This window comes from Sceloporus occidentalis, unplaced genomic scaffold (assembly GCF_023333645.1).
Source record: "Sceloporus occidentalis isolate IW3139 unplaced genomic scaffold, rSceOcc1.0.p SCAF_2, whole genome shotgun sequence".
Lineage (NCBI taxonomy): Eukaryota > Metazoa > Chordata > Lepidosauria > Squamata > Phrynosomatidae > Sceloporus > Sceloporus occidentalis.
In genome coordinates, this window is record NW_028316982.1 from 105,604,993 (window position 1) to 105,617,623 (window position 12,631).

Here is a 12,631-nt window from a genome sequence, read left to right on the forward strand (position 1 = left end):
ATCACTATTAACACATCTTCCAAACAGATCCCTGGTCAGAGCTATACATTCACACACATGTCTCATTAGCCCTCTGCTAGCATACCCTCTTGCCAAGAATTTTATTCACATCATCCCATAAAATTATAAATCCACAACATGAGATTTTGCCAGCTTATATAATAACCATTCACCTATCAAGCTTCAAATACTTTTCATGGTTCAGTGGTACAATTTTCCTTGGCAATAACAGATGGCCCTATTTTTAAAAACCAATAGTTGTTGTGTCGGCTTTTAAGGGATCACTTGAGAGGGATTCTTCCTCCTATTTTGAATTACTTATCTGGATGCTTTTTAAATACGTTTAATCTATATATGTTTTGAATACAGCCTTTGTTTCAGGTCTTCACAGAACAAAACGCACACTTTACAAACACAGTGACAGTTCATCCACATTAAATAGAAGTGTAAAAAGATTTTATTATTATTATGTTAAGGAGTATTCTGATGTGTTCCTTCTTTAAACAGGATTTTAGAAAGCTGGATGTGCATGAGTGGTTTTTTGTACTGGAAATACCCTTTTGCTGCCAAGGAACATTTATTTTAAACATTACACCATTTGAAATACAGAACACATAGACGCGCCTTTAATCCAGCCTGCCTGGAGTTCTCCAAGGCCACCCACACCACAGTTGAAACTAAAAACATGAAAATATCCATCTGGTTATTTAATAACAGACTCCCTGTTGATTAATTCACTAAGTTCTCCTTTCCACTTTCAGGCAGTGGCTCCTAACAATATACACTCCCCAGAACCACCAATATTACCATCAGGAAATGCCAGCAGTGTCTGTGGGGACTTCTTAGGCAAAAGTTTGAGGAGTACAGTTTTTGGTTTGTATAAGCTTTCTGGAACGCTTTCCTTTTGTATCTTTCTTCAGACTTGACTTTGATTTATTTATTTTATTTATTTATTTATGGTATTTATACCCCCCGCCCTTCAGCCCTAATGGCTATCAGAGCGGCTTACAATTATTATTTTTAATTAAACGGTTCCCTGCCCTCAGGCTTACAATCTAAAAGTCACGTGGTGCTGATTTTAGAAGACGAAGTAGTAAGTGACCAGGTATAACACTTATTAGCTTAAACTAATAAAAAGCTGGACCCTTTCATGAAAAAGAGAGGTGGGGGGGCACAGCCTGTAGGCTATATGGGCCTTCCATGTACTGTCACCATTACAAAATCATCAGAGCAAGCTCAATGTGTGTTTTGTTTCTAAAGTTAGTAACATAGTATTTCACAAATACTATGGTTTGTGGAAAAAACAAAGCATATAACTGTCAGGAATAGGTTCCTAGCAGATTCTGTTGGGTGGAGTGGTCCCTTGAGCTCTAAAACCTGCCCTCACATGCTGCAAAGCAGGGGTGTGGAAGGTGTAGCCTAGAGATGGCATGCAGCAGCCCTGAGACATTTTAGGCTAAGAAGAAGCTTTACAAAGATCAAGCAGAAGTGGCCTGGATGTTGACATCCTGCTGCAGAAAGGTCCTCTCATGGCCTCACCATGGCCCCCCAAAATGGCAAATCTGCACCTCAAATCCCCAAAAGTGTGAGAGGCAATTAGAGAAAACAATTCAATCTCTTTCAGGGTGTGCAGTCCTCCAAGGTCCCTTCCAGGATCAATTCAGCCCCAAACACCTGACAGTTGCCCATCCCTGTTAAAGGAGTGGGGAAAAACAAGCTAACTAGAGGAAGGAAAAGTTGATGTAGTCGCAAGACACTGGTTGTCTGTTTACCTCATCACCATTGTGCCTCATGTAAAAACCTAAATCTGCAACCATGACGTGCACAATATCGTCTATGAAATTAACACACAAACTCCTCGTGACAAGATCAGATCATATGGTGGACTATGCAATGTAGAGTACTGTGATAAATGGGAGTCCCTCCATTTATCAGAACCTTTCCGCCAGATAACAAAGGGTTAAATCTGAGAGGAGGTGATGAGATGGCAACTGTCCAATGAGATGGGAAACTGGGGAGACACATGAACCTTTGAGATGGTTCTGAGGAGAGATTTTTAAAAGTCTGGGAAGAACACATGGCTTCTGTCTGTGTCTGGGAGGCAAGTTGGGTCTTCAGGTAGTTACAGTATATCCTTTTTCTACAAAATTCCTTTATGTAGAATAAAGCTTTTCTTTGATGTACTCTGCCTCTCTTGCACTTCTTTTCATGTGCCTTAGCCTGGCCCAGTTCTTCCTTAGGTTGGCAAGTGAAATACTAGCAGAATTCCCCAGCAATGTCTGAATGCATTGCTAAGGTGTGATATTAGTTATCAAGTGGTGGCAGCACTTTCTTTATATAAAAGGTGGTCTCAAGCGGTTCCATCCAGCTCAGTAGGAGAGGAGGGGGACCCAAAGAGTATCCTCACATGGTGGTAGCATTTTTGGGACATTGGAATATATCAGTGTGTTTGAGTACAGACTAAGAAAAGTGTCTGATTCCCTTCAGGGGGTGCCTGCTTTTGTGAAGACTTGTGTGTGCTTGCAAAGAACTTCGCAAGTACAGTACTTTCTTCCCTTTCCAAATAGGTAGACCTCTCCACTGTCATTTGTGACACTCTATTCAGGGATGCCTTTGCACAATTACTCAGAGCTTTTTATTTATATGAAATGAAGGCAACAATTGCTGGCAAAGAGTAGCTGAAGAGAACATATCAATTTCTAGCCCTGTTCTCTATTATATAGTCCCAACTTAACTTAAAAGTTTCTGGCTCATACCTTTGAAGTCTTCAGCAGCTTAGGAACCAGTTAACTCAAAGACCATCCTTACCAGTATGTATCTCTTAATGTACTTCATCCAAGATCCAGCTCCAACTATGCAGAAAGATTGCTAGTCCAAATACTTTGTGTCTTTAAATAGCAAGGTGAAAATTAGCTCTACATCAGCTTTCAGGATCACTTAGCATTTGTGCTTGATTATTTCTCAATATTGTGAAATAAATTATTATTCCCCACCTCTTAATTGAGAGGCAGCATGGTGCCATAGTCTGAGCACTGGACTACAACTCTGGAGACCAGGATTCAAAACCCTGCTCAGTCATAGAAAGCCATTGGATGGCGTTAGGCAATTAACACTCTCTCAGCACAGAAGGAGGCAAAGGCAAACCTTCTCTGAATAAATCTTGCCAAGAAAACCCCTCGATTCATTCAACCTTAAGGTTGCCATAAGCCAGAAATGACTTGAAGGCACACAACAACTTTTAATTACTACTGCTCCCCTCTTCCACAATTCTTGGAGTTTTCCCATGTATTTGGTTTAATGCTCTTTTGTTGTTTCATACTTTGTTTACTGTCTTGCAATATGATGAAATTATTTTGCTGTCAGCTGCTTCCAATTTTCCAAAAGCTATTAAAAACCAAAACAAACTCCACGTTCACTCATCCAGTTTCTTCCAGGGATTCCTGCACGGTTTCCTGGTTATAAGATCACTGTCACGTATCTTTTTTAAAAACTCCCTTCTGTATAGTTTTTTGTAGGTTTTTTGGGCTATGTGGCTATGTTCTAGAAGAGTTTATGCCTGGCATTTCACCAGCTTCTGTGGCTGGCATCCTCCTTTCCGTATGTTTGAATATAAATCTTGCTAAGAACACTGCTACGGTTATTAAAGTATCATAGCTTTCTGTAAGCTTGTACAATTTTAAAGACTGATTTCAGAGAATCACACAGTGGAAAGGTATTTCAAAGGTGATCTAACCCAACCTCTTGCTGAAGCAAACAAGTCACCTGTATAACCATCCCAGATATTAGAGGGATATTTCATTAACACTTCACTAATGCCTACTAGTGCCTCAAAGTTCTGACTGCTGCTACCTTTAGTAGAAGTTTATTAAAATTACAAGATCACTGTTTTCTCTCTTGGACAGTTCCACAGTCTCCACGTCATACTAATTACTACAGAATGAGTATATACTCATACCATATATACTCATGTATAAGTCAACCTCATGAATAAGTCGAGAGCAGGCTTTGGGGGCAAAATCATGGATTTTGATATGACCTGTGGATAAGTCAAGGGTCAAACTCAGGGGCATGTAACAAAGGATCTAAATGGAGGAGAAAAAAAACACCTCTTCACTCTCTCCTTCTCCCTCTCCAGACCTCTCCCAAGGGTCTCAGTCTGGGCATGCAAAACGTGGACATAAACCTCCGATTTCCCTCCCTTCCCCACAACTTTCCCCAAGGTTGCTGGCTTGCAAAAGGGGGGAGACAGACCTCCGATGAGACCTCTGATTTCTCTCCCTTCCCCAAGGCTGATGGCTTGCAAAAAGGGGGACACAGACCTCTGATTTCTCTCCTCTCTCTCCTCCCTCCCTTCTCCACAACTTCCCTGAGGCTCACAGAGAAGTATTACCGTATTGACCCATACATACATCTACCTAGAATTTTGGAGCCTATTTTGGGCTTCATTTTTTTGACTTATACATGAGTATATACGGTATCTGAAACATGCCTACCGTCTGACTACATACTTTTAAGGAATATGATTTGAGTATTTAATTGCTTGCTCACATTGACACAAATTGTCAACATGCCTTGTTTATATCACAGTAAGCTTTTTCCTCCAAGCATAGGCCCATTAAGACATCAAATCACTTTATCCTTTTAAATTTAAAAGGAATAATTTTGTTTAATGTGGCTGTCAAATGGAAATGGTGCACTCATGTTGACAAACACTTAAAAACCGAGTTGTATCTGCAATATACATAGAACTAGAGACCTGAGTGTTCATGTACCATTTATAATTAATAGACCTGTGTATCATCTTTCCCATTTAAAACTGGATATTTTTTAGTACCAGAATTCAAAAAGTGTAAAACAGACTCTACTGAAGGAAAGCCTATTATCTGTTTTTATTTTCACTTTCCACTTAAGAACACATTTCACAGAGACATTTATGTTTGTATTTAAGACTGTCATTCAAGGAAACAATGCACCACAACTGTCATTCAGAGGGGGGAAAATCAGATACACAAGATCAGATTTATGAGCATGATCACAATGGTTTAATTGGGTTGAATGCATCACTAATGCAGATTCAAATTCCTAGAGCACATATGCTTTTACCATATTTTAACAAATTTACAATTTTGAATTTAATGAATAATCAGTGGTACATTTTCATCAGGCATCTTAGCCCACTGAATACACACACACCCACAGCCAGCATGAATTCCTGCAAACAGATATGTACATTAAACTACCAGAGCAACAAAAACACTCAGACGATGAAGATATGGCACTAGCAAGTCTTCAGTATCTTGCAAAAAATTGTTGCTGTCATAAAGCTGGAGATCCACAGAAACATGGTAGGGCTTGTTTAAACTTTAAAACAATGCATTGAATAGTATGGTCTCCATGACCTTGAGCGTGCACAAAGTATCTCACTGTCATAATTGGAGGACCAGAGTCACTCCTAACCACACATACTTTAAAACTAAGTGGGGGAAGCTTTCCAACCAAGAGACTGTTTGAACCAACTGTTCCAAGTCCAGCAGCACTCACCTTCTGAGAAACTGAAAACTGCTACAAACATAGTTTTTTGTGGGTTTTTGGGGCTATGTGGCCATGTGGCCATGTTCTAGAAGATTTTCTTCCTGACATTTCGCCAGCATCTGTGGCTGGCATCTTCAGAGAAACTACAACTGCTACAAACACCTCCTCACTATATGGCAATCTGGTCTACCAACACCCAGGGTGCATCTGCACCACAGAAAAATGCAATTTTACATCACTTTAACTGTAATGGCTCCATCCTACATAATCCTGGGATTTGTAGTTTTGTGAGGCGCTAGCACTCTTTGTCAAAGAAGGCTAAAGACATTCTAAAACTACAAATCCAAGGATTCCGTAAGTTGGAGCTACAGCACTTAAATTGGTGTCAAACTTCATTACCTCTGCAGTGTAGATACACCCCGGAACAAAGCTCGTCCCTTTGGGCCCTTTCACTCTAAAGTGGCACCGATAGGACCTCTGACAGAGAGCAGCAAATTATAATAAGATATAACCTTCCTATCTCAGGTGCACCACTAAAAATCATTACCTAAAACAAGTAATGCTTGAAAAAGACATCCAAGAAAGGAAACATAAGTCGTAGGGGTTTTTATCCTTACGACATGCAGCATCTGCGAAAGGAAGTCAAGTTAAAGAGAAAGATATCCTTGAAAGCCAAGATGACTAGCAATAGCAAGCAATAGCAAGTACACTTCTATATCACTTATCAGTGCACTTAAGCACTCCCTAAGCAGTTTACATGGTGTAAGCTAATTTCCTCCAACAAGCTAGATACTCATTTTAGCGTCCTCAGAAGGATGATTAAACTGTACTCTCCCTGAAGCCAGGGCCCAAGACAGACGGGCCAAAAGCACTGTTTTTGGACAGATCTGGGGGTGTGGCTGCCTAAAGCAGCCCAGACCTGGCCACAAAAGGAGCGCAAAAAAACACTTCTTGCCAGTGGTCCGTTGTGGAGTGCGGCCTTGGGACCACTGCATCTGGTCACTGTGGTCCCATGCAACTGCAGTTGAAGCAGCCAGGGGTCCCTCCGAGCCACCAATCTGCTTGAGGCCCAGGATAACAAAACTGAGGCTCTCCTACTTTGGCCAAATCATGAGAAGGCATGGCACACTAGAAAAGGCAATAACCTGAACAAAGATGGAGGAAAGTAGAAACAGAGGCAGACTACATCTACATACCAAAAGGACAGACTCTATTAGGGAGATCATGGCCTGAATTTGCAGGACTCAAGCAAAGCAGTGGAGGACAGGGGGACCTGGAGATGTCTCATCCACAGGGACAGCATAAGTGGAGGTCCACTCAAGGCCAGTTAACAATAATGTTCACTGTATTGCCTTGACTAAATCACTGGCCTTACTACTTTCTCTTGAGGACTGAAGCAAATCCCTTTGTTTATAATGCTGCAGATTTGATCCATCATCCTAGGTCTTCTAACATATGAAGTGGGATCTGCAATGTATAAGTTTCCTTGGACAGCCAAGATGACAAAGAACAGATCAAGCCTGAACTCTCCCTGAGAGCCAAGATGACTAAACTGAGGCTGTCACAACAGTTCAAGCACATCATAAGAAGGCATGATTCACTAGAAAAGACAATAACCTTAGCAAAGGTGGAGGGCAGTAGAAAGAGAGGGAGACCGCATACCAGGGGGATTAGACTCAATCAAGGAAGCCACAAAGCTGTCCTACTTTGACCACATCACGAGAAGTCATGAATCACTGGAAAAGACAATAATGTTAGGAAAGGTAGAAGGCATTAGAAAGAAAGGAAGACCACACGCCAGATGGATAGATTCTGTGAGGGAGATCAAGGGCTTGAATCTGCAGGACCTAAAAAGAGCAGTGGAGGATAGTAAAGATATACAACTGAGCACAGAGGTTAGAATCATACAAAACACCGTATTACCATGTAGATGTGACAGCATTAATCCAGTTAAGAAAGAAGATAGAAAGAAAACGAACTGATTCAAGATATGATGCTGGAGAAGAGTGCTGAGGACTCCTTGGACAGCCAAAAAGACAAACAAATGGGTCCTAGAGGAGATCAAACCAGAAACCGGCCTGGAAGCCAAGATGACAAAACTGAGGCTTGTTGTACTTTGGACACATTGTGAGAAGGTGCAATGTACTGGAAAATACTGCAATGATAGGAAAGGTAGAAGGAAGTAGAAAAAGACACGTCCTGGGAAAAGGGTGAAGAATTTGGGCACGGCCAAATACAAAGCTAGAAACGTTTGTATATATATAAATTCAGGCTCGCGGCCAAAATGGAGGACAGTTTGGAATTCCTTCTGGACAGAAGATGGAGATGTAGGACACGTCCTTGAAAAGGGGTGGCAAATTCTGGTCTGAGAGGCACTGCAAAAATGTAGGAGGTTCAAGAACAAATGTAGGACAGGAGCAAATACAAAGCTAGAAACACTTGTGTAAATATGTATTCATGCGTCGTGCTCAAAATGGAGGACAGCTTGGACTTCACCCTGGGCAGAAGACGGGAAATGTAGGACACATCCTGGGAAAAGGAGGACCGGGTCCGGCCGAGGAGAAGGGGGTCTTGTTGCAGGCGTCACATCCACAGAGTCGACTTGAAGGAAGCTCACAACAACAACAACTGGTGCCACAACAAAACTAGTGTGGAGGTGCAGCTGCTAAAGCTGCTAAAGCGGTGTCAAACCAGATTTCTGCAGAGCGGACGCAGCCTCAGCGACAGGGCCACCATGAGCAATATAGCAAAAGCTATATGTTGCTATATTGCTCATGGTGGCCTGCATTTCTATATTGCTGATCAGTGCACTTAAGCACTCCCTAAGCTTACAAAGTGTAAGGTAAGTGCCCCCAACAATCTTGGAAGGATGCATGCCTGAATGGACCCTGAACCCTCGCCTGGGATCGAACTCGCAACCTTATGGTCTGCGAGAGCGCGGCTGCAGTGCAGGCATTTAACCACTGCGCCACCAGCGTCGATAACGCCCTTTCCGCCGTCGGCGTGTCCATACAGGTAGATGCCTCAGCTGTGCGCATGCGCAGAAGCTCCCCGGCATCCCGAAAGCTAAACACGGGCGCCTCCCAGGACAAACGGGGAAAGAGGGGACGATAAACAAAGGCGGTTGTTATCTCTCCCTCCCAAGCCTTTGATCCACTTACACGACGACGCGGGAGACGATGCAGGACACCATGGCGATGGTCTATGCGCCTCAAGCGCTGTTCCTTTTCTCCGGATCGCTCCTCCTCCCCGGAGGAAAGGACTAACTAGCCGCCTCCCTCAAAGGCCGCCCGGCTCGGAATGGTCGCGAGCGAGAAGTACCCCACCAACCACCTCCAAGTCTGAAAGGGATAGCCACGCCCCCTTTACCTCACAATAGGCGGAGGAGGAGGAGGAGGAGGCGGAAGTGAAAGAAGCCACGCCCCCTTACCATAAACGGATTGGCTCGCGCGCGCCTCCCCGGGCCCTCCCTCCTCGGTCCTCATTCCTCAAGGGCGCGCGAGGGGCGAAGGGCGCATGCGTGTGTCGCTCTTGGACGGCGCGAGGCGAGGAATGGGTATGTAACAAGAAGGGAGCCGCGGTTATTGCGCAGGCGTAGTCGGTTCCTCTCGCGCGCGCCCCCCCCTTCTCCGCCGCCAACCGACATAACCGCCGTCGGTGATTTAAATATAGGACAGTAGTATGGCGAATGTATAGCCTACCTAAACTAGATCTCTCCCCCCCCCCACAAAATGGAGCCTCGTTATGCCAGCCTTTTAGGGCTCTCTGGGAAGAAAGAAGAGGCCTCTAGGGAGGGACAGCCTCCCTTTCTTTTTGGGGCTTGGAGGGATGGCCATTTTCTCCCTCCCCAAAAAAAAAAAGGGTCTGAAAATGAGCTTTTGTTGCTTTAAAAACAACAGCATGTAAAGACGTTTTAAGGAAGGAATGGGGCGCTGGCTGTTGGAGGGAAACATGGGCGTCTGCGAGGAAAAGGGAGGAAGGGCAAAAGAAGCCTGTTCTTTGGAAGGGAATGCGCTCCTCCTGGGGACAAATCTGCCCCCAAAATTGTCGCCTCAAGGGTCGCCTTTCCCAGGAAGAGAACGAGCCCACGCTCTTTCATGCCCCAGACTCGGCTCTCTTCCTTCCAAGACCTTGGTTGTCCTTGTTGGGTGCCTCTCAAGCCCTTTCCCACCCAGGGCCACCCTAAGGCTTTCCTTGGCAAGTCTTCAGAGGGTTTTTGGTTTTGTCTTGCCATCGTTTGAGGCTGAGAGAGTGTGACTTGCCCAAGGTCACGCCCTCCCATTTGTCTTGAATCTTCTACGTTTTGCAGGGCCTCCGAAACTGGAATCCGTCACCCCTACATCTCCATCCTCTGCCCAGGGTTTATCCCAAACTGCCCTCCTACATTTTGCAGGGCCTCCCAGACCAGACTGGGTCCTCCTTTTCCCAGGACGCGTCCTACATCTCCATCCTCTTTCCCAATCCGGTTTGACACTGCTTTAACTGCCATGGGTCCAATCTGTGTGAAGGGTAGGTTTCTTGTGGCACCTGAGGGATTCGTTGTTGTTGTGAGCTGCCTTCCAGTCGTCTCTGTGGATGAGAAACCTCCCAAGACCCCCTTTTCCTTGGCCAGACTTCATCCTTCCTTCTCAGGACATGTCCTACATTTCCATCTTCTGTCTAGGGCCTTATTCCTAACTGTCCTCCATTTTGAGCATGAATGCATATTAGTGTGTTTCAGCTTACATTTTGCCATGTCCTTCCCCTTTCTTAGGGCGCCTTGTCTTCCTCTTCGGAGGCTGTAGGGCCTGGTCCCTCCGCTGCCCTTCTCCTTCTTTGCTTCAGGTCCTGGAAATTAAGGCCCCAACTGAGTATCTCCCTCTTCCTCTCTTTTTACTCGGGGGTTGTTGTTGTGGTGTGCCTTCGAGCCCTTTATGGTGGGGTTTTCCTGGGGAACTCCTTCAGAGGGGGGTTTCCATGGCCATCCTCTGAGGCTGAGAGAGTGTGACTCACCCAAAGTCACCCACTGGATATTCATGGCCAAGCTGGGAATCGAACCCAGGTCTCCAGAGTCACAGTCTAATGCTCAAACTACTATGCCAAGTCCGCTCTTCTTTTTCTACTACCTTCTACCTTTCCTATCATTGCAGTATTTTCCAGTACATTGTACCTTCTCATGATGTGTCCAAAGTACGACAAGCCTCAGTTTTGTCATCTTGGCTTCCAGGCAGGTTTCAGGTTTGATTTGCTCTAGGACCCATTTGTTTGTCTTTTTTGCGGTCCATGGCATCCTTGGCCTCTTCTCCAGCCCCACTTCTCAAATGAGTTCATTTTCTTTTTATCTTCTTTCTTAACTATCCAGCTCTCACATCCAGACATGGCTGAGCTGAGATTCAAACCCTGTTCTCCAGAGTCATAGTCTAACACTCAAGCCACGAGGCCACACTGGCATCTTACCAATAACATAAACAAAGGTATACTTAGTTTCAGAGTCTGTGATGTGGTATCTAGCCTCAATGCTGTTACTGAGGTTGAGTTATTGTTAGTAGCAAGTTATTCTCTTCAAATGGCCTTTTCAGAGCTCCCTTTGGTAGATAGTAATGTACATTATTTTGTTGCTGTGTGCCTTAAAGTCCTTTCTGACTTATGGCAACACTTAGGCAAATCTATCATGGGTTTGTTTGGGGGTTTGTTTAGCAAGTTTCTTCAGAGGGGGTTTGCCATTGCCTCTGGGTCTGAGAGAGTGTGACCCAGTAGGTTTACATGACGAAGCTGGGGTTTGAACCTTGGTCTCCCAGAGTCATAGTACAATGCTAAAGCATAGGACATCAAACCAGCTATCTTCCCCCTCCTTTTCCATTGGGCTCCTGCTCTTCTGATCCAAAGTCTTGAGCTGGGCGTTGTAACTAGGAAAGGCCGATCTAGATGTCTGAGAGGTAAGGAAATAAAAGTGCCTCACCCATAAAAGGGGAGGGTTCATTTGTTCTTCTTCCTCAACTCTAGGACCCCTGAAACCTTATGTTCACTTCTTAATTTTAATCTTTTCTTTTGCTTATTGATTTGCTTGTTTTTGCCATGGTCTGTTTTTAATCTTAACACAATGCCTTCCGTCCTTCTAGGGGCCAGGCATAGTTACTTTCACTATCTCGGTTTGAATTAGAGTTGGTGTAAAATCTTTCAAAGCCCATTTCTGTTTGGAATATAGGAAGTACTGGAAGCTTGAAGGTGAGAGAACTGGAGGAGAAATCAAATCAAATCCCTCAGCCGATGAAACAGCATCCACCAGCAGAACAGATTGGCTTTCTCTGTTGCAGCCCCCTCACACGACAGATTGAGAAGAGTGTAAAGAGCTGCGTAGGGAAGGAGAGGTCTGTTGCCTTGGGATTTTGAAGGTTTTTAATATGCTTGTAAATTCTGAGTGCATTGGGGGAGTGTGTGTGTATGTGCCTTCAAGTTCATCTGTGAATTTGGTAGGGTTTTCTAGGCAAGGAATACTCAGAGGTGGTTTTGCCAGTTCCTTCCTTTGAAATGTGGCCTACAGCACCTGCTGTTTGTTGGAAGTCTCACATCTAAGTACTGTACTAACCAAGGCTCGCCCTGCTTAGCTTTCAAGATCAGGTGGGATCTGCTGTCCTTAGGGTTTGTTGTTGTTGTACTTCACCATTTTTGAGCATATGGAGACATATTAGTGCTTGCTGCTGGACATAATTGTTTCTTCCACCAGTCCTGACACAGGGGGGCCAGGCATGCAGTCTGTAATTTCCACAATCTCTCCTCCTCTCTAGTGTAATATTGTTAGGACTATAAGATAAATCTACATGTATAATGATTAACTGAGGTTTCATCTTCTGGTAATGTGAAAATACATTGTGATGTGCTAACTCATGATCGATTATGAAATCTTAATTATTGAAGCTACTGGGGCAACTTCTTTAGAGGTGTGCAGATGGCTGGTTTTCAGATTTTTCTAGTACTTGTGGTATCTTGTAGTATAAATCACATTTCATGTTTCTGACATGTGGGGAAGTTCATCTAATAATTTTGATAACGCTATGCATATTCGTTTCTAAATCTTTCTCTTGCTGGGAGATATTTCTTTATCTTTCTCTGACCAGCTAAT

The 12,631-nt window shown here is 44.0% G+C and overlaps 2 protein-coding genes across 3 annotated transcripts in view; one reads left to right on the forward strand and one right to left on the reverse strand.

Moving 5' to 3' along the window:
• The window catches only part of LOC149318825 (receptor expression-enhancing protein 3-like), a 50,938-nt gene extending 42,123 nt beyond the window's left edge, over nt 1-8,815 (reverse strand). For both annotated transcript variants that reach the window (XM_089510528.1, XM_089510527.1), the window contains exon 1: nt 8,694-8,815. In XM_089510528.1, coding sequence (XP_089366654.1) covers nt 8,694-8,725 — 32 coding nt within the window. In that variant the 5' untranslated portion in view covers nt 8,726-8,815. The remainder of the gene's footprint in view (nt 1-8,693) is intronic.
• A 224-nt stretch (nt 8,816-9,039) lies between these two features.
• JMJD1C (jumonji domain containing 1C) overlaps nt 9,040-12,631 on the forward strand; it is a 169,564-nt gene continuing 165,972 nt past the window's right edge. Inside the window, exon 1 of the mRNA XM_089510532.1 lies at nt 9,040-9,088. The gene's annotated coding sequence lies outside the window, so the exon portion shown is untranslated. The remainder of the gene's footprint in view (nt 9,089-12,631) is intronic.